This window comes from Frieseomelitta varia, unplaced genomic scaffold (assembly GCF_011392965.1).
Source record: "Frieseomelitta varia isolate USP_RPSP 00005682 unplaced genomic scaffold, Fvar_1.2 scaffold_262, whole genome shotgun sequence".
Taxonomy (NCBI): Eukaryota; Metazoa; Arthropoda; class Insecta; order Hymenoptera; family Apidae; genus Frieseomelitta; species Frieseomelitta varia.
Genome location: NW_025109993.1, coordinates 81,356 through 108,745, shown reverse-complemented (window position 1 = coordinate 108,745; position 27,390 = coordinate 81,356). Strand labels below are relative to the sequence as shown.

The 27,390-nt window shown below is 35.1% G+C and overlaps 1 protein-coding gene across 4 annotated transcripts in view; it reads left to right on the top strand.

Moving 5' to 3' along the window:
- Window positions 1–6,427: 6,427 nt before the first annotated feature.
- LOC122528817 (lachesin-like) overlaps window positions 6,428–27,390 on the top strand; it is a 97,602-nt gene continuing 76,639 nt past the window's right edge. For all 4 annotated transcript variants that reach the window (XM_043654342.1, XM_043654340.1, XM_043654341.1 and 1 more), the window contains exon 1: window positions 6,428–6,456. In XM_043654342.1, coding sequence (XP_043510277.1) covers window position 6,456 — 1 coding nt within the window. In that variant the 5' untranslated portion in view covers window positions 6,428–6,455. The remainder of the gene's footprint in view (window positions 6,457–27,390) is intronic.

Below are 27,390 nucleotides of genomic sequence, written 5' to 3'. Positions count from 1 at the left end.
TATAATTACGATCAAGTATTAACCCAACACCAAAGAAACCAAACCATGTAACTTACCAATCGTTGATGTCAGAATTGTAGACTGAGGTTTGTTTGCAGACAGAAGATTAATTAAAAATTTTAAATAACTCTTAGAAATGTCATAGAAGTGAATTTATTGTTTACTTGTTACAAATTAATTGTTAGAAATATTTAAACAATTAGAATATTTAGAAATATTATGTAAAAGGTCACTACTATTATAATAATAAATTTTGGTCGATGTGCACACGACGGAAGTTCAGTTAGTAATGTGCCTCCGTACCTCTGAAGGTTAATTTAATATTTGGTTCGTCAGTGACCCGGATGTGTTGATAATTTTTTTTGAAACTTCTAAAATTTGGTCGATGTGCACACGACAGAAATTTATTTGTTAATGATCCTCCGCTCAAGGTTAATATATATTTCGGTCTTCGGTGATTCAGGACAGTTGACAATTTTTTTCAAACTCCTAAAATTTGGTCGATGTGTCCACGACAAAAATTCAATTCGTAATGAGCTCTTTTCTCGGTTTCGATTGACATTAATCTGATCATTCGGTCCTTAAAGATGCGATACAGATAATAAAAATTTCTTAGAAATGTATTAGTGCCGCGATTACTATGAATGATTAATTAAAAATTTAAAATAGAACTTTGAAATGTTATAAAAGAGAATTTATTGTTTTATTGTTAAAAATAAATTATTAGAAATATTTAAACAATTAGAACATTCAGAAATATTATTGTTAAAACTCACTCCTAAATTTTAGTCAATGTGCACACGACGAAAGTTCAATTGGTACTGAGTCTCCGTACTGCTGAAGGTTAATTTAAAGTTCCGATCGTCAGTGACCCGGAACTGTTGTTAATTTTTTTTAGTACTTCAAAACGGTTTCTCTGTTATACTAATCAATAGTTTTTAGATTTCTATGGCATGGTTACACTTTTATAAATATTTTTCAATGTCAAATGTAATAATTTATCAATGTATAACTGGCTAAAACTAAATTTACTCTTTCATGTAATTTTTCAGTTATACCTGCATTAATGTATATTAAATAGAAATTTATTGTAGAGAAATTTATGTAGAGAAAATTTATGTAGTCAAAAATCGAGTTAAGCAGTGATCGTCGCTCCAGAGTAATCGCGCAACATATAAAAATTTTCACTCGTTTATTGTTTCAAATTGCAAGGATTATGTGTATTATATAATTATCTTTTCCGTTATTGTAAATAATATAATTTAATTATTATAAATGAATTGTTCAGACTATGAAATAATGCTTGGAAATTCAATCACTGATTGAATTGCTATAAATAAATAGTTATATTTGTTAAATAATATACAAGAATATCATCGGAATGCATTATTTTACGATTTGAATAATTCATTTGGAACAATTAAATTTTTAATAATTAAATTATTTTATTTCTACAATATTTCTAGACACTATTTTATAATTTTTACAATTTTTATATTACGATTAACAATTAAATTAATTATTTCATTCAATAAGTCAACGTCATGTCTCTTAAAGCACATTGTTTAAGATTCTTATAAATTATTAGTTAAATATTTCGAATAACACTTAGAAATATTACAGAAGAGAATTCATTGTCTAATTGTTGCAAATAAATTGGAAATATTAGATAATGTTTAAAGAATTAGAATATTCAGAAATATTATTAAAACTCACTCCTAAATTTTAGTCGATGTGCACACAACGAAAGTTCAATTGGTACTGAGTCTCCGTACTGCTGAAGGTTAATTTAAAGTTCCGGTCGTCAGTGACCCGGAACTGTTGATAATTTTTTTTCAGTACTTCAAAACGGTTTCTCTGTTATACTAATCAATAGTTTTTAGATTTCTATCGCAAGGTTGCACTTTCATAAATATGTTCGAATGTCAAATGTAATAATTTATGAATCTTTTAATCTATAACTGGCCAATACTAATTTTACACTTTCATGATATTAATTTCTAAGTTATAACTGCATTGATGTATATTAAATAGAAATTTATGTCGAGAAAAATTATGCAGTCAAAAATCGAGTTAAGCAGTGATCGTCGCTTCAGAGTAATCGCGCAATATATAAAAATTTTCGCTAGTTTATNCTGTGTAAATTTAATAAAGATTAAAAATCTTTAAAAAAAATGTCGAGTGACAGTGAGAGTGAAGTTGTGGTAGCAGGAAGTGGTGCAGAGGACATCGTGTAAAGGAAGAAGGTAAAGAGAAGCTCTGTTTAGGAAAATTTTCAAAAAAAAGATGATAAAAGGCTGATTGCACACTGCAATTTAAAACTGAGTATGCAAATACTACTGGTTTATTACGCCATTTGAAGCATATCATCCAAACATAAGTATATGTACTAGAAAAGAAACTGAATCGATGTAGAATATGTCGCGTGCACAAAATGATACGCGAAAGATTGTTAAATCAAAAGATATAACAGAAGGAATTGCTCGAATGATGTTTCTAGATCTTGCGATGTAGTTGAAGGTGTGGGCTTTAACGAATTATTTATTCTTATTACCTTCCCGAATCCCTCTTTCGGGAAAACTCTTTCGGGAATCCCGATTCTTTCGAAAATCCCAGCTCTTTCAAGAATACCGATAAATTCGAAAATCTCGAAATTTTCCATGTAATAAACTTCCTCTCGAGAATTATTTCGTGATTTGTAGATATTTGCGATTGAAAAACGACTCGGCTGACAGATTAAAAATTATTGCTTACTTAAGGCGGGAAACTTGCTTCGTATTGGCGCAGCAATAATATTCAATAATCGAAGATGAAATTCGACTGAGAATCGATTGATAGATGTTTACTTGCATCGTGTTCTCAAGGGACAATGAAAAGGGAGGAATATTACAACTTAATGTAACGAGCTTAAACGCTCGTGGAAATGCAACGGAGCGTCCATTGTACAGTTCCTTGCGTTACATTCATTTCTCGCAGCATCCCGTTTATACGTATATATACATTTCACTCAATTAGAATACAACGGAGCGTAAATTTTTACTTACAGTGACTCCCGTTAATATTCGAACACCAAATATTAAAACTGTTATAATTTTCCAGAGAGCTAACAAACTAGAGTTCATTTTGAAGCTCGAAGCTCTCTGTTATCAAAATATATCGTTCATTTTACTCTAGGATATTTGTGCGCCACGTAGCGAATGGCAAAGTGAAGACAAGAAACGCTTTTCATCTCGAAAATTCTATAATACTGTCGTAATGCAAACTTATTGAAAAATTTTCTTCGTTACTGAATCTGCAACGGATTTGAAGATTGAAGTCTCCTCTTTACAAAGATCCATCGAAATTGCTGTACGATTTCTTTTTTTTTTTTTTTTCGTCAATTTGTTGAATGAGATGAGTTCTTAAATTTTCGCCGTCCAAGCTTAATATTCAAAGTTTCAATAAAATAGTGGAAAAAGATTGTACATCAAGTTTTTAGAGGTCGTTGGAGAGACTTTAAATCCGTAGTAGGTTCAATCCTGAAAAATATTTTTCAATGATTTTACGTACCATAATAATTTACAGCATTTTAGAAAAGAAAATAGTTCTTAGTTGGAATCGTGTGTTTTGATAACAGGGGCTTCATGTTGCTGATTCTGTCATTTTAATTGCAACAGTTTCAATATTTAGTATCAAATAGATTTCGTTTCGGATAGTGTCTGAAAACCAGGGTTACCAGATTACTGGTCAAAATTATTATTATTATTTTTAAAATATTTTTAAATATTAACATTATTAAAATTATTATTCGACAGATTACTAGTCAAAACTAATTCGTAACTTCCCGCAAAAATTTTCCAGATTCACTGCGATAAATTCGTCGCAGATACAGTTTGTCGTAAAATCGTACGACACGAATAAAAAAAAATCGTTATATTTTCATTATAAACTTCTTCCCGTCCCTTGCAAAATAACCCATGAATTTCACTGATTTTACATTTTATTATCGAGTTAGTTCTAGCGTTGATCGTCCGATATGTTATTATAAATCATCGTACGTATGTTTTCATCGTTTGTATTCGCGCAGTGCCAAGAAGCAATTACTTTTTCGAACAGCTGTTCCAAGAACCGCTGACTTTTCCTACTTACGACCGAGACTCTGTTGTTGGAATAATCTTCTTATCTCTTTTGTTGAATTATAGTTGTTACATTAATCTTCCTTCGTCAAAAAAAAAAAAAAAAATACTCGGACCGAGTCCGAAAACCTTCATTAAACAGCACGTGTACATAAAACGACGTAACATGTTCGGTCTGGGGAAGGGGAGAGTCGAGCGTCTCGTACTTTGCATCGGACGATCGTGGCATTCTTCTTACGGACGAACAGTTGCAAACAACAGGATACGCTTTCTTCGAATGTGTTTATACGCGAGTGTTTATACGAGATCGGAATTGGAGGAACGAGTTTGAACAAGTATCGCCCAGTCCAGGCAGCTGGTTGCAGACGAATATTAACCTCCCTTCTATTTCCTCGATTCGAGAAAGAGACGCCGATCCACATTCATCTTCTTTACGTGAGTAAAGATTTGTTTATTATTAAGGATTAACCCTCTTGCGCTGGAATAACGTGCCACGCACGTCGAGAATTGTTTGCCCCAAAATGGCAAATATTTTCTCAGTTTCTAAGAATATATTTAAATGTAAGGCAAATGGTTCGGTCACTCGTTATGGTCCGCGAACCAGTTAAACAATTTGCCACGATGTCGCGGACACGTTAATTTTTCTCAATCGTACAGAAATTGTAAAGTCTAGGCTAAACAATATTGAATAATAAATATTGAGAGAATTCCTGGAAATCACGATGTTGGAGAACAGTATTTGATGTCAGTTAAATCGATTGAAAGAAATTGCATGTGAAATGATTAAAACAACGTTGGTCTCTAATTGATTTAATAGGTTTTGGAAGATATATTGTCAGATATTTAAATTACTTGTAAAAGATAATTCAAACTTAACTAGGTGTTTAATTATTGTACGGAGTTAAATTAATTAAATTATACGGATCCTCACTGACATACTACTTTTGTTTGAAGCATCTTATAATACCATAAACCTGTTACAAATTGATTGAGGTTGGTTAATACATCATCTTTATGTGTTTCTTATTTATTTTTTAATTAATTTTATTTATTTTTTCGCACCTGATACCAAGATTTCAATTTAATAATCAGTAACTGTCGTTTGAAGACCACACTAGAACTTATCAGAATATAATAGTTCGTTTCGTTCTGTTTTTCCAATTTTTAAAGTTCCTAATCCGTCATATTTCCATTTAAATTTCGATTCTATTTCGTTGATACTTATATTTTAAATATTTAAAATACAGGTATTCTAAATAACTGTATTTTAAATATTTATATTTACTTGCATTTTAAATATTTATATTTTAAATTTCGTATTGTATATTTATACTTTGAATATTATATTATATCATATTTATATTTTAAATTTTTCATTTTTACATTTATATTTTAAATTTATATTTATATTTACTTGCATTTTAAATATTTATATTTTAAATTTTGTATTTTATATTTATACTTTAAATATTACATTATATTTTAAATTCTACATTTTTACATTTATATTTATACTTTAAATATTATATTATATTTTAAATTTTACATTTTTACATTTATATTTATACTTTAAATATTAGATTATATTTTAAATTATTTATATTCTAAATTTTACATTTTTACATTTATATTTTAAATTTTATATTTTTATATCTTATATTTTAAATTTATATTTATATTGTATTTTAAATATTTATATTTTGCATTTATATTTATATTTACTGCATACCACCTTGCCAAAGGATGGTTGCCTTCCGAGTAAAATCAAATGGTAAATTTTTAAATAAAACGTGATACAAGACAATGCAGAATCTTGCCATTTGAACGGAGGAGGCCCGGTCGCAAAAAAGCAGAAAGCGACGCGATTAAACATCGTATGCGTTCAACCGCGATCGATGTTTCAAACATTTCGTTTCTCCTCCCTCTTCTCTCTCTCTCTCTCTCTCTCTCTCTCTCTCCCTGTGAGCTTCAATTTTTAACACGAATAATCGCCCGCCGAACGCGTTACACGCGGTTAACCAGAGTTATTCCCGACGTAGTCGACGGTAAAAAGCGAAGGGGGTGGCGGCCCGAGGGGGGAGGGAAACTGTCGGGGCTTACCCGGGGGAAGATTGAAATTTAAGCCCCTTCAATGTTTCTATGTTCAATTACACATGCTTATATGCGCGAAACGCTTTTTGACGCGAAACGGATGTAAAAATGCGCTTGTTAAACCAACGAGCGAGCGGCTAGAGGAAGGGAGGGGTTGAAAATGGGGAAGAGAGAAGAATAGAAAAGGGGAAGGAGATAAAACACGAAACGGACGGGGCGAGTCGGGACGAGAGAGGAGGAGAAACAAAAAGTGAGTGAAAGAGAAAGAGAGAGAGAGTGAGAGAGAGTGAGAGGGAAGACTGGCTGAAACATCGGAATGGAGGTTGCGTAGCGCGGATTGCGAGCTTTTGTAGCGAGCACACAGAACACGATACGTTGTGAAACGGATTGGCTGGTCGGATCTGTCACGCGGTATCTCGACTGACAAGAAGAAAGACGAAACAACCAATAAACTGTTTCTGAACCTTTTGTTGGGCACAGGCGGTCGTGTAACATTGCCATTCGAATTGAAAATACCTCGTCAGCGCGAGCTCGAATTGTTACGCCTCGCTCGTTCTTGATCATCGCGCGATCAACGTCTGGCGTATGTATGTATATATGTATATATGTATGTATGTATGTATGTATGTATATGCACGAGCGTACTCAAAATCTGCGTTCGATAAGCCGACGATGCAAGTCAAACGGGTAGAGACGAGCCGTTGATGAAGTTCGAAACTGATCTCGATTAGTTCGGCTCGTTCGATGATAATAATTAGGCGATAGAAAATTGGATCGAAGTGATACTGTGGTGGATCAAGGGGCTCGTGGGGAAAACGGTTGTTGAATTTTCTTTTTTTTTTTCTTTTTATTTTAGGTTGGAGGGGGCAATGTATCGTGTTTTGTCAGGGTAATTAAAAATTGAAATTGGGCTAGATTGAAACTGAGAGACTCGCGAAATTGTGTTTTCATCGGAGTAATTGAATTCATTTCATTTGAATGCGTTTTATCGAACGTGTTTTATTATGAATTTCATTAGGGTAATTAGTAGACCGCGGACTTTTATTTGTGTGAGAAATTCGAGGATAGCACGGACGTGCATGCAGCATGCAAAAATGTATAAAATTTTGAACATAACGTGCGTGTTATAATACGGAATAGCGAAGAAGAATGTCTACTTCGTTTCTTCAATTATATTGAAAAAAGAAAAAAGAAAGAAAGATATGAAATTGTATAAAAGTCCGCCGTCTAATAATTACAATGTCTGGAATTGGACTGGTGTGATGTTTTAAAAATGAGAAATTCGTGACGAAGAGGATTGTCACATTTTTTAATTACACAGAGGGGATATATATTCTTTTGTGATAATTAGAAACGAAGGGGTAAAGTTGCAGAAGCACGTGTATCAGAATTAAATAAAAAAAATAAAACAGAATCAGAAATTTCTCTGTTCAAAGCACAGTGTCTAGAGTACATTTGTCCAATTCATTAACTTCATTTCATAGTCATTCCACTACGATTCTATTTACATTCGCAGTCAGTAGCTGCTTCATTCTTTTTATTTCATCAGTCTCTTTTTTCCCCAACTTTAAAGCTCCTCATTTTTCGTTTCCTCTTCAAGGCTCATCACCTTGATAAACAAAATGACAATCGGCCGTTTCGAGATAATTGCATTTTTAAATTGAAATACGTGACGCTTTTTCGCCTTTCGTTGCCAGGCCGGGCTGCGCACTTTAAATCCTTCCTCTTTCTGTCTTTCTGACTGACCCGGACATGTGCAAGAATTATTATCGTGTTCATTAACTGGAATTTCTACGTTTTGACCGAGACACGTCGTGTTTTTATACGCATAAAGACAGGATTTCAGTTTTCTCTTTTTTCCTTGTTCATGGCAAACACAAATAAATCGCGTGTTCGACGAGTAATCCGACTGCCGGCGGTGCAATTCGTTTCTTCCGCAGTGCAAATATGCGTCAAATTCTGTGATTCTCTGACATTTTAACGCGACAACATTCTCTGACAGGCATTCAGTACTTCAAGCTGCTCTGAATACTTCAGAAAAGTTTCAAAATTCAAAGTTTTTAAATTTCGTCTTACGTCATCCTTAAAATCCTCGAAATCCGCGGATTTCATCGTGAACAAAAAAAACATAAGTACTTCTCCCCTTTTCATCTTGAAACTTTATTCGACACACGAAACAAACTTCATTCTACACGAAACAAATCTGTATTTTACTTTGTTAATTTATCTGAAATATCTTCGCAGAAATCTTAATTTTCATAAAAAAAAAAAACCCGCCACCTAATTGTCATTGATACTAGCAAATATTCCCTCAAAACCATGGAATCCACTATGAACGAAAAGAAAAAAGATTTCTTTTCTTTTCACCTTAAAACCTCCAGCTCATGCTCAACTCATCCTACTTCCTACATTGTCTTCGGAAAAATTTAAAATCTAACTATCGTCGATACTAGCGAATAGTCAGCCGACATGAATTCCGAAGTATCCTTGAAAACGTTGAAACATTCGTTGAAACGACGATCGAAGCCACGGGGATTCCATCACGAAGTCTCCCTCCCATTTTCACCTTGAAACTTGGAGCTAACCGCGGTCAGTGTTAAGCGGCCGAGAAATAACACACAATCCACTGTTGCCCCTTTCTCGAAGGATCGGCGGGATCGGCCGGTTAGCTTTCGTCGGGCAAGTTTGTTTCAACGACATCAGGAATAGTGGCACTCGCGGGAGAGAGAAATGGGCGTGCAGAGAAGGGACCACCAGCCCGAGAAAACGTTTGAAGAAGGGTCAGAGCTGATCGGCAGCAATACTCTACTCGAACGAACGATGGCCACGGTGGTCAGATCCCCGTGGGAGATGTGAGATAGCACGTTATTCGCTCGCGACTCCTTATACCCGAGGACACGACTCGACCCTTGACCCATCACACCTTCTACCAACCTTCTCCTCTCGCTCCTCCGTTTCTGTTTTTCTTACACGTCCGTTTTCTCTCTCCGTCTTTGTCTTTGCTCGTCTCTCTCGATTTCTCCTTTTTTCCAACCATTTCTCTCGCAACGCGTTTTCCCTCTGTTTCACGTCAGTTCTCTCCCTCCGTTCTGCTCCGGCCGCTCTTCTTTCTCTCTTTTCCGCTCTCGCTGGTTAATACGATCCCTACGGTTTCCACGGTAGCTCCGCAGCGACAATTATTGGCCACGAGCCACGAGTTAAAATAACTGACGATCCTCGCCGAGCACGTGCTGGTTGACGTGAAGAGATGGAGGGAATCTCGCTCGTTTTCTTACGTGTTTCATCAACTTTCGCAGTTCCTCACGGCCGGCGCTCGAGATCCTTTCGGACTTTGGAAATTTTTTGGCCGATTAGGGAAGGGATTGCTTCTTGTCTACCGATTCGTGGAAACTTTTGTTGAAACTTTTGTTGTGCTAGTTTCTTAGTAAAGCTGTCAATAGATTCTTATTAAATTTACGGACTGTTACATTTCAAAAATTTTCTTGGTAAGTCAAGTCTTCTGTTGCAGGGATACATTTGTCAATTGAGTTAAAGAATTTTTGTATTTGAGGGGATCGAAGTCGATTTTTAATATTGTGATTAACATTGGAACTACCGAAAATGACCAATTTTTAATTTTATTATAATTATTTATAAATATGAATATAAATATATATAAGTATTATTTTTAATTTATAATTTTTTTTTAGACATTTTACAAGCAATGTGTTTTTAAAGATTTAAGTAATTTTTCGTAAAATATATATATATATATATGAAAGCTTGTATATTCTTCATTATTATTAAATTTCTCTATTTTTTTGGACTTCGATATCATTATGCTTCGATCATCGGTAGTTCTAAGCGTTAAACTGCGAATTTTCGTACATTCGTGGGAAATTTTCTACATTTATGAAGACATTTAACAGATAAAATTCAAGTTCCGGTCCTTCGTGTTCAAAAAAATATAGAAATCAGCAGAAACGAAATTTAATAGTTATTTAATGTTATCGATCGAGCACTGTACGTATATAAATTCTTGATGAAACGCGTGTTTCTTGACATCGATTGACGTAAGGAGACGGAAGATCACTCGTTATACTGACTTTCGCTAACTTTTCGACTTTGCCGCGACTACCCCAGAGAGTTTGGCGAAAAGTTCCAGAAATAAAGAAGTTTCATGGAAAAGGAACGCGACCACCGACGTTACTAACGGCCACGTAATTGCGGATGTGTGGAAACTGTGAACAGGCTCGTTATGGTTCTTGTGCCGGTATTGAAAGCACTGTTGAACGAAAATTAGGCGTGGATGCGTTCGGGCCGTAGTTAGCGCCGTTTCTGATGAAAAAAAAAAAAAAGAAAAGAATCGTACATGATTAGGGGCTGAAAGCGTGAAACTTCTGCTGAAGTTATTTCCTTCAAATATTTTTCATTGGGCCAATGGTAGCACGATTTTCTTCTTATCTAACTAACGTGCGAAATAATGGAAGATCAAATAATAAATCAAATACGAAAATGAATTTATCTCTCTGGAGTTCTTTTTATTTCAATTCCAAGAAAATTCTCATTTCTGTATGACGATGGTTGAAGATGTTCAAAGACACGTGCGAATCTTTAAAATAAATTAGACACAGTTTTATAGAAGGTCGGAGGTATAAGCGACGAAACAACTTTCGATATTGTGAATGGGATGTTTGGAAAATTTTTAAGAAACAGAACGGCTGACCAATTTTGATAATACGAGATTGACCAAGTTACTGAATCTCAAAGCTGTTTAAATGTAATAATATTATGCTCGTCTCTAGTCTTCGTACATTAAAACAGTTTTGCACTCTGTCAGTAGAACACGATGAAACGGGATGGCTATCGTTCAAGAGTCGATATAGTATATTTCTCAAAGAAAGAGAGATTTTCTTTTTTAATCAGAGAAACAACTCAGTTCTAAATGACACGCTTTAACATTTAACCTCTTGCGCTGGAATGACGAGAATTTTTCACCCCAAAAAGGCAATATTTTCTCAGTTTTAAATATACTTAAATATATTTAAATGTAACACAAAACGAATGATAAGTTTGTTACTTCTTAATAATTTCTATCCACTGATATCGTACCGACGAGTTCAAAAGAAAAGGAAAGCGACGATTTATTGTGTACGGTTCGGTCACTCGTTATGGTCCGCGAACCAGTTGCCAGCGCAAGGGGGTTGAAATAAAACTGCAAACAAAATACACAATATTCATAGACAGCAACATTAACATTTGAAATGACAAAATGCTCATGATAAAAAATACATATATACAATATTTATATAAAAAAAAAAGAAAACACGTGAATCTGGAATGTGTTTAACGACGTAATTACTCTCTATTGACTACTCTCTATCGGATGAATAAAATCTTCCACAATTAGTGCAGGTATGCGCGCGATGTATAAAACTTTCGTGATCGCGCAGTGCCGTGTCAAGATGAAAAGAATACTAGAGAGTAAACGGAGAATGATCGCGAGTAATAAGTCGATACTGTCGCGATTATGCGACAGAACGAAGCGCACGACCTCGAGCGCCGTTTTGTCGTTGCAGTCGAAAAGTATTGACCCTCGTATTTTCTCAGCAAACGTCCGGTCTGTTTGCCCCATCGGTATATAAAAGTACCGAGGAGTCAATTTTTGCAATCGGCGGCGAACCATCGTGTCACGGGCCGTTTGCTTTCCTTCCGCTCCGAGCGTTTCAAAATATTTCGCGACGACACTCGCCGGATAATATTTATTCAATTTGTTCCGCGAAACAACTCCCCCATTCGTCGGTGGGGATGGGCTTCTTAATGCGATTTCGAGCGAGTGAAGGGCGGGACGAGGGAAAGTGGCGAGAAGTATTTGCTGAAATAACCACCGAGTTCGACCGGTCCTATTTCATCAATGCTTGGAAACGAATTGCTGCCGGTTCTCTACGTTCCCGCGTTGACTATTTAGTAATGCTTCGCAGCCGGTTAATGAATCCTGATAGATTCCCGCTAATATTTCGTTCGGTTCAATTTCGGCTCGAGCCCTGCTGTTACTCGCTGCCAAGGGCCGACATTTGTTTCGCGTGAGATCGAACAGCCGTGGAATTGAATTGTACTCGTATCCTTTGTATTCTTTTCTTTTTTTTTTCTTTTTTTATTTAGAGGGTACAGGTGTGATTATTAGGATTTTTATATTTTTACTAACCAACCAGGGATATAAATATTAAATATTAATTATGTAATATTTCGTCACGAGTTTAGAGCGTATTGGATTTGATTATTGACATCTTCTCTTGTGCACTTTTATTTGCTTATGAAACTAGGGACAAAATAGGAATTTGTTTCATTCATTAAATACTATGTAACCTTATTTTGGATATTTTGACGTTTGATGTGTTTCTTCGTAAGTTGTCGAATTGTAAAATATGTCGTCTGGAAATTTCCAAAATTTCTCACATTTTATGTGCAGGTTATATTCTGTTCGATGTAAGAGATATATACGTTTGCCTGCGGATTTTTATCGATTTAGATGAAATTTGATTTCATTAGGAAATAAACTCGATTAGGAAAACGTGTTTATCCATTTAATTATATTTTCAAAAATATGAATTCTCGAATGAAAGTCTGGACACGCAAGTCAATTATAAACTTTTCGCAGTTTCATATCTCTGATGGATATCTTTTATGGACGCTAGTATAAAGTTCGCACAAGAGAAATAAAAATCCAAGGAACACACTAAAGAGTTTGTGACACAATAAAGAACTTTCAGATTTCTAAATTCGTAAGATTTCGATTAAAAATGAATACAAAATTACAGGATTTTGATCGCTTCTGCACACAGCGGACAAACAAAAGGAAATTTTCATGATACAATGTGAGATAATATATCTCATAAATATTCGACACGATGAATTACACTACATGACGTAAATAAAAAAGAAAAAAAACATCTTTTAACCTCTAGCCACGCACGTCGAGAATTTTTTGTCCCAAATTTGCAACATTTTCTCAGTTTTAAGTATATTTACATTTTTACTATTTATTTTTTATATCTGATCCTTGTCTCTCGTCTTTGGATAGCTTCCGGTTCCTTGCACAGAGTTACAATGTCATAAAATTACAATTTCCTCTTTTGCTATTTACGTGTATCTATCTGAAGAAATATTAAATTAATACAACATGCCTATATATCTATACGTCAAATACAACTAATTTTTAAGTGATTATAATAACTATACTCTGCTGACTACGTCTAATTAAATATATTTAAATATAATATCAGGCAAAACAAATGATAAATTTATCGCTTCTTAATAATTTCTATCCAGTGATATCATAGCGACGAATTATTGTATAACGGTTCAGTCACTCGTTATGGTCCGCGAACCAGTTGCCAGTGCAATGGGGCATTAATAAATGATAATAGCAAATGATTTTAAACTTTCTTCTTTCTTCTGTCCGTGGCCGTGTCTAATTCTAAATGCACACTGTGAAACAGTGAAATTCTTGGCGAAAAGATTCAATTTGTCGATTCAACAATCCCCTTTCCCGATACATTTTCTCTTCGCTGTAATAAATATTAGCGGGAGAAGGGTTGTCAACGTGGAGGAACTTTTTTGCCCATACGTGAAATAAAACGCGGCTGGCTGAAATATTTGTCGGACGTTGTAGGTGAAGCAATTTGTTTTTCGTCGAATTTCCCCTGTCAAGATTGATTCCCCCGATGGAGCATGTCCGTCGAGCAAACGTCCTCCAGAGAGTAAACGGACATTCCAGTAATTTCAATGACCATCCGTCGTATTCAAACACTAATTTGAACCGTGCCGAAGAATTCTGCCCTCCCTCGGGCGCGTCTCGCCGTCTTTCTTCATTTTCCAGAAAATGGGGAAACCACACGCCAGCGGACTCATTGTCAGTGCTCGTTGCGTATTTGCGCGTTGCTTACACGGAATTAGCTTCAGCCTTTGCCGGCCGATATCAACAGCTACATACGAGCAAGAAACTGGATTTATTCTGGATTTATTATCCCCTTGACGTCGTACATAGGTCGACTCGCGAAAATCGTTGGTTTGAATGTTTATTTATACACAACTGTTTTTAAATTATATAAATTATATAAATTGTATAAATTATATAAATTATATAAAATTATATAAATTATATAAATTATATAAATTATATAAATTATATAAATTATATAAATTATATAAATTATATAAATTATATAAAATTATATAAATTATATAAATTATATAAATTATATAAAATTATATAAATTATATAAATTATATAAAATTATATAAAAAAATTTTTGGAGAATACAGCGAAAGGAAAATTTTTGTGAAAATGTTGGTCAAGTTTGAAGATATTTAGTACAAGCTTGCAAACTATATTTTACAGCGATCGCGAAAGTATTATCTTGAACAGTCTTTGACACTTTATCGTTTATCATATTATATTTATTTTGACTTTTATTAAAATATAATTGCAGTCAATATCGTATTCATATTTTATTGTAGATAGTATAAAAAATGGCAAAGGTTGGACATTTTGTATATTTTTGTACGTCCATTTATTTTTGATTCTTTAAATTTCCCATAAATGCATAAATGTCCGCGGTGTAATTATAATTGTATCAGTAAGATCTAAAAGCAATTTGGTGTCTATGGAATTTCACATCATGTACATACGTTCACTGTAACTTTGCAACATAAATGTAAATGCGTTTCCTATAATGGAATTAACAAACGCAGGCGTTTGTTTACGTTCGCGTTGCTAAAAACGAACCGTGGTAAATTCATAAAATTTCTACGAAAATTGTCCGCTTGTTGATCGATCTGTTACTATTGATATCGTCAAAAAAAATCCTCAAAAATATTTCAATCATTAAAAGAAACTCTCCAATATGTACGATTATTATTGCGTCAAACACATATATTTACAAGTGCAAAGCAGTCTACAAATCGCACGTTTCCACCAGAGTTAAAATCACAAGTCTCTCTCGAAAATACCCAATCAATTGTAATTTATAATTAAAACCGAAACGTCAAATATACGTGTAGCGTTTAGGAGAACCGACTGAAAGCGATGCATAGTTCAACACTTTCATTTCATCGTGCATTTATAAATTTGAAACGATCTATCCCAAAACGTACGTTTATATTATTATCTGTTGTACAATATTTAAAGCGATATTTGGATCGTGCGCGAGATCGTACGAACGATCGTGGTACTTGAAAAAATAATTAAATAAATAAATAAATAAACAAACAAACGCGCTGCGATACTTTTTAAATTATTAAATACGCACGTGAAAATTATTACGTTATTACATCGAACAAATATACCAATATGTATTGAATGTTGAAGCTCCGCGAGCGTGTCGAATGATTTTTAACACGGTGTATTTATACGTACGTATTTATGTATATAACGCGGCTCGAAATGAACGGCGATCTGCTCGTTTAATAATTTCACGCGACGAACGGTCGGCTGAGCCGGTGCACTCGTAAATGCGCGCGTGCCTATGACGGATATTAAAATCGGCAAAAAAGAGCATCCTTGAAGTGATGGTCCACCGTGAAAAACTCATTAAAATCGTTGTCAGCTGGTTAAACCAAATAATAAGTGTGTCTCGATCGTTGGCCGGATCAACGTTCGCCCGGTATTAATTTTAATTGCAATTTGTACGTAACGCCTGCCTTATCGATATTCATTATTTAAGGACATAATAATTGTCACGGGGTCACACTTAATAGAACTGGCCGTTATTAATTTCAGGATTAATATCTCATCGGCATAAAATCTGTATTATATCGCGGAAATACATCCGCTCGTCAATTAATCAAAACGGACGAATGCGCGTATATCCGTCGTTTAATATTATATTTCGGATATTTCGGTGTTTCTCTGTTCCTCTTCTTTTTTTATTTTTCATCCCGTCCCTGGAATTTTTTGTTTAAATTGGTTATCATTCTGTTAGGTCGTCTGTCCACAGAGAAGGAAAAAATGTACTCGTACCAGAATAAATTCGACGAGAACTACTTCAAACGTATTGAATTCTGAACGAAACAGTTCATAAAAACAGATGATTGTAGGTAAAATATAAACATAGGCTGTCTTATTTGAAAATCCTCTTCACTGTTCAGAGACGTCAGTAAATTTTTATTATTAACCTCTTCTTGTCACATTGTAACTCTAATCAGTTTTGTCGTACGAAATTATTATATAATTTTTATTACTATATATAATAAATTTTATTGTACAGAATGAAATATTAATTTTATTTATGTTATTCATTGCTCTCTTTCAAATGACTCCGTCACCGGCCATCAGGGTTAATGATCGGCGTGCACGTGAACGAACAAATGACAAAGAACAAATTCTAAACGTATTCAAACGTACACCGATACTCTCATATTCTTCGTGTCACTCGTAGCCCCCGTACAAGTTTCCGGGGATTAAATCGCGGGTCGCAAAGTTGGACGGATCGTTCCCGTGCATCGCGGTATTTACCCTTGTAAATTTTCGGATACGCGTGGAAATGCACCGGTGGAAAAACAAAAACTGCGCCGCGGACATTCGGCGGCCAAGAAAAGTGGAGGTTCCGCAAACATCACTGTAGCGTTCAGCATCGAACCGAATACTTTAGCAGAAATAATAACTGACCTGTTTGTTTAACAGACGCGCCAGTTAATTTCTCTATGTTTATTGAATTCTGATTTTCACTCTCGTTTTTCCAACACCGACGGGAGACAAATTAGAAAATTCTGCTCTCCGGGTTTGAACTTTATATCGCCAAGGTGGTTTAGTTACTTTTCTAGTTATTGGCAGACGTTCAGATGATACAACGTTGAGATTCACCGAGAGAAGAAGTTAATTAATTTCTCTGTGGAAAAGGATAATCATATTTGTTAATTTTTCTTTCTTCAAGTATGAACTTGACGGATGTGGCGTGCATTTTAAGCAATGCAATGTTCCTGACCTTCTGCAATTATCGTTTGAAACATTTCAAATTTTTCGAAAGATATTTAATTATATTATCAGATTGTTAGGTTAACTTGTGACATCGAAATTTAATTGTTAGTAGTCTTTTAATAATTAGCAGACATTCTACTTCAGATGATGTATCATGCAAATATCGAGATATCGTTTCAAAAATAGAGGCTTCGCTTTAGCGGAATTATAATTAATAATTAATAATAATAATAATTAATATTAACAATAACACTACGCTTTAATTTTACCGTAGAATCGAGAAAGAAACAGGTATTTATTAAATCCTAATGATTTTCCGTTCAATATTAACGATAGGCGTTAACTTCTCTGCGAAAAAGATGTCAAGAAAGAAGAAAATATTACACACGTATTATTTATTATTGAATCTTAATGACCATTGAGACTAACGAGTGGCAATTCATTAGCAATTTCGAGATACCGTAATAAATCTCTCATTACGTACAATGGAAATCCGGGATCCTTTTCAAGCTGACAGTCGCGTTCCGTATGTATCACATGGTTAACAATGATTATCCCAGCCGGGACAAATCCCGTAAAAGCGAGGACACGATAAATAGTCGCGAAACAAACGTGTCTGACAGAACTCGTCCAACGGGAACTGCAATCCATTCTACGCGGCGTGGCATCGTCTTCGAATTTATCAAAATCAAAGAGGGTGTGAGGGGGGGGAGGGGACAGTAACAGTGGATAGTGGATGGTTTCTTCGGCTGTACAATCCCACGTGCAACCGGCCGAAACCTCGGTCGGTACTGTTGGAAAAAGATTCATTAATCAAGGAAACAGTTACACCTTACTCTGGTGCCCCGTTGTAGCGAATTAATAATGTCCGGCGCCAGCCTGACTGGAAAAACCTAGAAAACCGCGGGACGAACGTATCGGGAGCAGATATTAATCGAACACGTAACGACTGCAAATGAAAATGAAAGGCTTCCTTTCTTGGACGAGTTTGGCAGCTAACTGACTGCGGGCCTACGCGCATTTGTAGATGAAAAAACCGCGAATAATGAGCGTGAACACACGTGGAATATTTGAATATACGAAATGTTGATTTTTAATAGAATTAGATCTGAGATCTTTTTGTATGTTAACTCACAGTTTTAAGAATATAATTTAATTTGTAATTTCAACAGGATATTGTTTTATGTATCAGGTATTGCAAGAAGCACTGGACTTTGGAATTGAATATTTACTTTATTACTCATTATTTCATATCGTGTGCAATTCTGAGTTTCAGAGACAGCAATTATGAGTAAACCGGATTTTTTTATTCGTGTCTTATTTTAGCCAGCGTATTAGTCATTTTCTCTCGAAATAGAATACTTGTGCCACACATTCGTTATAACAGATTGTAGATTTTATACTTTGTACTGTGATCATCGTCGACAAACGTCAACGAAAAGAATGTATTTGCGTGGCATAAGTTTTTAACGAGAAGTGACATGCGCTGATTGGTTTCCAAACTCTCCGTCTATCCTTCATACTGTTTTTAATGTCCCGTATATTCCTGAGGCAACAGTGGCGCAAGTTCTAATTACTCGTCGCGTACATACATGAGCGTACATATCTATAGTACACTGATAAGTACGTTCACCGTTTATCGACAGCAACCCACCACTCTAGGAGCCATGATGAATCGAATAATTAAAGCTCGCGCTGCTATAGCTCCAAAGACAATTGTAGGAGCATCAGAATCCGCGATTGCCCGTTTTAGACAATGTATCGCTGTTAATCGCGTGTCATAGTGAGCATTTGCTAAACTAAACTCCCGACTCGTTTTTAACACTGTATTTATTTAAATTTTCTTTCTCCTGGAAAAACAAAGAGCATATATATAATACACGTATATATTACATTTTTATAATTTTTATAATTCATCTCATATTTTGTTAATGTATTATTTATCATTTATTATCATTACTCACATCGTACCAGGGTTGTATAAATTAATTATCTTTTTATCTTTGAACGTTTTCAAGAGTTTTTATCGTACGTTAAAAGTATAATTGCATTTATATAATTATACTGTATTTTTGTAATCTGATATGAATTAATATAGTTCAGTGTAATATAATATAACACGTTGAACGTAATTTTAAATAAACGTATTATAATACTGATGTAAAAATATAATGTGTACCATCTATCTACGTTATTTTAAAATATTACAGATCCTTTCTGTTCGTTGAACTAACTGCAAGATTACGATGTAAAATTTTTCAATTTTGGTTAAATGAAAATTTAATGAAAGTTTAACGCGATTATGTAACACTAATGTAAAAATATAATGCGTACTGTGATCTACGTTATTTTAAAATATTACAGATCCTTTCCGTTCGTTGAACTAACTGTAAGATTGCGATGTAAAATTTTTCAATTTTGATTAAATGAAAATTTAATGAAAGTTTAACGCGATTATGTAACACTAATGTAAAAATATAATGTGTACTGTGATCTATGTTATTTCAAAATATTACAAAATATTACAAATCCTTTCCATTCGTTGAATTAACTGCAAAATTACAATATAAAATTTTTCAATCCTGGTTAAATGAAAATTTAGCAAGTTTTAGAAACAACTTATTCTTCCTTCCACGAAAAAAAAAAAAAAAAAAAAAAAACGACACCATAATCAAATAATTCAAATTTTCAGATCATTGAAAGACAGATATCTCGGATATACAAGCGGAGAGCTTCGAGAAAACCATGATTCGAAAAAAAAATTCATACGCTCGACCCTGTCGGCGGTAGTGTGGTATTTTTCTGAAACGTGACGGAGTCATTTCGCCTCATTTCTTACAAACGAAACCGGATTTTCCGGTAAAAAAAAAGGGGAGGGGGGGGGGGGCGCCTTTCGCGACGCGTCGCGCGTTCCTCCTTGACCGTTGTTCCAGCTTACACATTGTCCCGGCTAAGCCGGATAATCGCGTTAAACAATTACGTGCCGGTTCTACTGCGAGTTATCTAAATTGATTGCAAGAGTAATTGCATTCGCCGCCAAGGTTCCGCCGCGTGAAATTAAAGCGCGCCGGTTTCAGCCGCGCGCCGATATTTACGCCGACGGGCGCTTAATATCCGCGTGTATATTTCGCCTTTCTCTCTCTCTCTCTCTCTCTCTCCGTCAATCGATCCTCGGGCCAACTGCTATCGATTTCTCAACGCGTTTGCCTTATCGCGCGTGCAACTTACCCAGCCGCGAATTTTTAATTGACATCGCGCAACTATTTTAATCCGGATGTCATCGCGTCGTCATTTGAACGCGACCGGGTTAACCGGGTCGTTTCTTAATGAATTTCTGGGTCTTTTATAATTATACGGTGATTCGAAAGTAAATGGGTTAGTTGCGTTTGGGTTAATTTTGTCACGCGCGAGTGTGAGTTATGATGCAATTAATCTTTAAGCGGTGAATGCTTAAGCTGTGAGCAAAGAAATTACAGTCAACAAGTTCTTTCTTGGGGAATCCATGATATTAATTGCTACTTTGTAGCATACGAGTGTGATTTCCTTTTCTTTCTCTCTCTCTCTCTTTTTTTTTTAAATACGAATTAGCTCGAAGCTATTAAATGATTTACAAACAATTTAAATTGTTTTCTCAACATATTTGTAAATTTCCAAATCTTTCAGAAAATGTTTATAATACATTATATTATAAATTATTAATGTATTAATATTATATTATATTATATTAATATATTAATATTATAAATTTTCATAATACATTATAATAGAACACATTAGGGTTTTTATAATACATTAGAAGAGAGTATGAATTTAATTTCTCCCTTCAGACACAAGTATCTTGAAGAACGTGATGTGTTAGTGTAAGTAACGCCGTGTTCCCAATTTTCTGCAGTTAATATTTTTCCGGAAGATGTTAGTATACTCTGGTAGTATAACGGCCAGAAGGAAATATTTAATTAAGCAAACAGCATTTCGTAAGTAACGTTAAATTTAATTTCAAGTATGAGTAGAGAAATTAATTTCAACGAAATCACGCGATACAAATGTATTTACGCGTGTTTATTTCGTAAACTATATTTAATACTAGAAACGCCGGTCAGACGAAATCGTCAAGCCCCCGGGTGCCACGATTGCATTAAGAGAATAAGAGAACGTCCGAGAGAAAATACTTGCAATTAGAGTTAATGGCCCACGTCTCGTTTGAGCTTATGTAATTGTTAGTGCTAATTACTGTAATCCTATAGTCGTCCGTCTTATTATGAATCTTTTCACATTACTCACGTTCCTTTATTAGATAATAAATTCTACGATCAACTGTCGTCGTATTTGCTGAAACAACGTGTTTATATTTTTTATTTTCCAAGAAATTGAGCAAACGTTTGAATACAGTATTTCTATGCAATAAATTGTTAAAAAAAAAAATAAAATAAAATAATTGGAGTTAGAACAGTAAATAGTAAATAGTAGTTTCGTGGCGATCGATTTGAGTCAGAAAATTCAGAGAAATGCTTCGTGTTCCCATAAGAGAAATAACAATGTAAAGAAATAAAATTAAATGATACAACATTTGACGAAACAACAAGGATTAAAACGAAGATTTTAATTTACAGTAAAGCAGGATTACCCAAGATTTTCGATATCTTAGAATTTGATCTTGAACTTTGCGCCGACATTTCTATATACCGTAAGACACTTTTTAATATGACGAAAGAAGTCTTTAATGCAATAACGAAAACGTAAGAAAGTATCCAGCAAGGAATAAGATTATTCGAATCAAGAGGAAATTAGTATTGTACTATAAAAACTGAATAAACTAAACATCAAAGTAACACGTAATATCGTTATTCCTAACATTATTTTAATATTTTATATTATTATTTTATTATATTATTATATTATTTATTATATTATATTATTTATTATTTATTATATTATATTATTATATTATTTATTATATTATATTATTATATTATTTATTATATTATATTATTATATTATTATTTTAATATTTTTGTAAAGTGCCCTCGAACCACGCACTAATATATGCAATATATTTCTCTATGCATTCTTCACACGCTAGAAGAAAGAATTAAAGCGCAGTTCGTTAAAAAAATTCTTCGTCATTTACCAAATTACGAAAGAGAGAGAGAAAGAGAGAGAGAGAGAGAGAGATGGGGAGAGAGAGGGAAGTTAGCCAGATAAACCAAAGTAACGTCTCGTCTCGAAATACATCGAGAAACGCTCGAAAACCTGCAATAAAAATTTCCACGAAAAGATCTACCGCTCGCTCGTCATTTCACCCTCGAGCCACACACGCGTGTGGGAGGAGGCAGGGAGGGATCAACACGGGGCGGAATCGCACGCGACAACGTAACAACCCTAGCATTTCTCCGCGTTTCCAATTTCAAGTGGCGCTCCGTTTTCTTCAACGAAGAAACCACTCTCCTTCAGCACGCGCATTACTAGCAGACAGACAAGTATCTGCCCGTTGAAAGAAGAGACACCCGGCGAACCGGGTTTCTCTTGCGAGGTGAAAAAGATGGAAAATTGGAGGCAAGCAGACAGAAGGGAAGAGAGACAGAGAGAGAGAGAGAGAGAGAGAGAGAGAGAGAGAAAGAAAGGAGGAAGGGAAGACGGAAAATTGAGGAACATCAAAGAGAAATGGAGAGAAAGAAAAGTGGGAAAAATGGAGAGCTGAAGAAAATCAGAGAGAAAAAGGGTTGGAAATATAGGCGGAAAATTAAACAAAATCAGAGAGAAACAAAAAAAAACTGGGAGTAAAGTAGAGAACTGAAGAAGATCGAAGAGGAAGGGAAGGAGAGAAGTATGAATAAAAAATTTAGAGAAAATCAAAGGGAAAAGGGGGGAGAAGATGGAGAATTGGAGAAGATTAGACAGGAAGGAACAATTGAAGGAAACACAGAGAGAGAGAGAGAAAAGAAAGAAAGAAAGACCAAAGAGAAAGAAGAGAGGGAGAGAGAAATGATGAGAAATTGGAGGAAGGCAGAGGGACAGGTGGAAAGGACGGAAAATCAGAGAGAAAAAGGGTTGGAAAGATAGGCGAAAAATTAAACAAAATCAGAGAGAAACAAAAAAAAAACTGGGAGTAAAGTAGAGAACTGAAGAAGATCGAAGAGGAAGGGAAGGAGAGAAGAATGAACGAAAAATTTAGAGAAAATCAAAGAGAAAAAGGGGGGAGAAGATGGAGAATTGGAGAAGATTAAAGAGGAAGGAAACACAGAGAGAGAGAGAGAGAGAGAGAGAGAGAGAGAGAAGAAAGAAAGAAAGACCAAAGAGAAAGAAGAGAGAGAGAGAGAGAAAGGAAGCGAAATTGGAGGACGAAAAATCAGAGAAAATTAGATAGAGAGAAAGAAAGAAGGAGAAAGGAGAGAAAGAGAGGTAGAGAAAAGTAAGAAAACGGCGAACAAGACAGCGTGTAAGATATTCCAGGCGAGGTAGACGGGCCTGAGCGAGTTCCTTATCCGTGGCACGGGACTGTATAAGGAAGAAATCTTTAAAGCGCACTTTGATTCATAGGTGGCCGCCTCGCCACTGAGGGACAGGAACGTGACCCAGCATTAAGTGCTCTATAAAATATTGCGCTCATGTAAATATCCTCGTAAAATTCAGTCAGCTCTGTTGTCGCCTCTCGTCCGCTACGTAGCGTTCGTCACGCCATCCGCCGCCGTGATATCCGTGATAATCGATGCGAATCGTGATTCGATATCCCCCTCTCCATTCGCCCACACCGTGAAAACATTGTTCTCTTGCGACACGTATCTTACTGTCGGATTTCATCCGCCAGTCAGGGACGTTTATTAAATGAAATAGACGATAGTAGATATGCAACGTATATCGTTTAGACGAAAGGGTGAGACTCTCGATTATTATTATTATTTTATTATTTCAAGGGTTAATGAGGCCGATTTATATTTTATTATTTTATATTTTTGTATATTATTATTTTATTATTTTATTATTATTTTATTATTTCAAGGGTTAATGAGACCGATTTATATTTTATTATTTTATATTTTTGTATATTATTATTTTATTATTTTATTATTATTTTGTATATTATTATTTTATTATTTTAAGAGTTAATGAGATTTATATTTTATTATTTTATATTTTTATATATTATTAGTTTATTATTAGTATATATTATTATTATATGTTATTATTATAAGTTATTATTATTAGTATATTATTAGTGTATATTATTTTTGAAGTTATGCTTGAAGTAGCTGCGAAGAACTGGAAATGAAAATCATACGAGGAAAATATGATAAGCAAATTTCTCCGCAATTTTAACTGGAGACATGGAATTTGGAATAAAAATCTGATCCGTCTTCTAAATGGCTTTGACATTTTGTATGTAATGTCTAGTCTTAGATTTTCCAGAAATATACAAATAAAATCCAACGATAAATTCAGTCTGTGATCTTGTCTGTTGATCTTCTGACTTGTATGTCACTCGATGTTTAAGAGCAAATGTTTTAACGTCAAATAGTTGAAGAAGAGAATAATCGAAAATACACAATGAATCTACAATGTATTTTCCAGAAGCGAGCAACATTCATTAATTCGCTATAATTTCACTAATAACACTATGACATAACATTGATAACCGAAGTATTAATTCTTCTTCCATTTTCGCTCGTAATTCTCCAACTGAGAACCACTTTGAATCCACACGGAAATTTCATCAGGCGAGAAAATCTCAAATTCAGACAAATTCTAACAAAAAAATGACATACTCCATACAACCAGTAATCTTTCAAACTCGCCGTCACTCGAGGTCAAACGCAAAGGCAGAATTCCAATGTAAAAATTTCACCGGGAACTAGATTTTGGAACTTTTTAATTATTTCGTTGTTTGCTCTTGCTTGCCAATTGAGACGAACTGCACTCAAGCCAGGTGGAAAATTTCATCAACAGGGAAAATTTCACCGAAGATCAACGCCGTCACGTCGCTCGCTGCGAACCGCTCTGTCACACTCAAACGGGAAATCAATTTTCTCGTCCAGCTTTATAAATATTACATTGACGCCCTGAAACTCTAAAAATTCTTCCTGTCTTCATGGGAACAGCGCCGCAACGCTGGCGCTCGTCCGATCATCGATTCGAAACGTGCATTATACATTTTCGACACATCGCCGAGCAAAACAGCTCGCCTCTCCCGCTGCAATATTAACAGTTTACGGAAATGTTTTAGACTCCACTTCGATTCGCAGGGGCCAGCGTGAATTATTTCAAGGCGATCCCTTCGAACAGAGCGCGCGATATTCTAAATATTAATACGCACATCCGCGGCCATTGGTCCTCGGGAAACTCTGACGGCGGTTTTCGTTCCGTTGACCAAAACACGTCGATGAAATAAATGATGAAATAAATTTTTCGCTCGGTGTCGTCCGCTTGCCTCGACGAAACTCCCTTTCGAGAAGTTCACAACTTTCGATCGTCGACGCGTGCTGTGTGTGCCGGAGAATTTGCTGGCGTGGCTCGCATCTTCCCAGCCGATCAAAAAACTTCACCCTAAACCCCCGTCTTCGGGTTCATGGGAATTTTCATTAGAAACTTTCGACAAGGAACGTACTGTTTATGCACCGTGTTCGTTGCGAGAGACGATTTTCACGGCCTTGCCTCCGATTCTCGAGAGCAGTAATTAAGAGTGAACTGGAGTTTTGATCGCGGCCACGGCGGATTTGAGACTCGTTGCACCGAGACGGCGATATTTTAGCTTTTAGTTGTTATTTCGTCCAAAATTTTGTATCAATCTTGTCTAAATTTTATATGAATCTTATCTAGAATTGACCTTTTGTCCAAATCAATCGAGTTTTCAGGAAACAAAATATTTGCAGCGCATCACGAACGATATTGTCTGATGAAGTATATCTTATAAACAACATGAAAGATGTCTCGTCCATAACAAGGAAAATGTTGAAGGGTTAATTGTCACTCTCGAGTTATTGCAGATCTCAGTAATTTAAGATTAGAGATCGGTCAACTTCGAAGTTTATAACTTAATATATAATATATTTAATTTGTAACTTAGTATATGACATATGTAATTTGTTACTTAATACGTAATATATTTAATTTGTAACTTAATATATAATATATTATCGCTAGTTCTATCGTGGATAACATAAAACATCAAAGATAAATTTTATTTCTCATTTGCTAGTTTTTTCGTTCACTTTGAGCAATTCACATCGCAATCGAAGACGCACAATTGCGCGATAACAAAGATGAGATATATTTTACAGCTCGTTTAAACAAGCACCGTTTCTCTTTATCGTGCACGTAACCGAATTCCAATTCGGCCGACAAATATTGGAAATGATTTTCGAGATTCGAAAGAGTTTTTTTAATGGTCACGTTCCTTCATGACCAACTGTCATAAACTGCTGACCCTCGCTCATGCAAATGACATTTGATTCAGATATATATACACATATTTCCTCTTATCTCTCTCGATCTATTAAAAAAAAAAAAAAAAAAAAAAAAGAGAAAAATGGGTGTCACGAAACCTTTTCTCCGAAAAGTTAAAACTGTCCATCTTCGATTTATACGTCACATTAAATTTCAAAAAAAAAAAAGAAATAAAACATTTTGCGCAAAAACCGTAGAAACATACTCGTACTAGTTAATATTTTTTTCTGAACCGACGTAACGTTCGACATAACGTGTTTATTATTCGTAGAAAATCTGAGGAATAAAAACTATGATGCCTAACCGTTTAGACCAACGACAGTTTCCCATTCCTTGTTACACGGTATCGCGGCGAGGCAGTCGTCGCTCGGTAAATTCGAATTCCGCAGGTTTCGCGTTTTTCCTTCGGGAATCGGCGAGAAAGTTCACACGGCGAATCAGTTTCTTCCCTAGTCGTAGTAGACGCCGGCGTTTTATTGAGCGCGCCTTTATTTCGCGGCGGTTCGCCGGTGATATATGTTCGATTGCATAACTGTCGTTCCAACTGCGTTACAGCAGACACCGCCCTGAGGCTACACCCCCTAATTTTTCATTGTAATACGATTTACCGAGAACCTCTCAATGCACTTTTTTACAGCCGTGTCTCGCACACCAATTGGGACAACCGGCATCGGTGAAATAAGTACCATCCCCTCGAATTTTTCACACGATTTACGAAGAACCTCTCGATAAACCTTTTTCACAACGATCGCGACAACCGGTATCGCTGAAATAGTTGGAAATAAATTG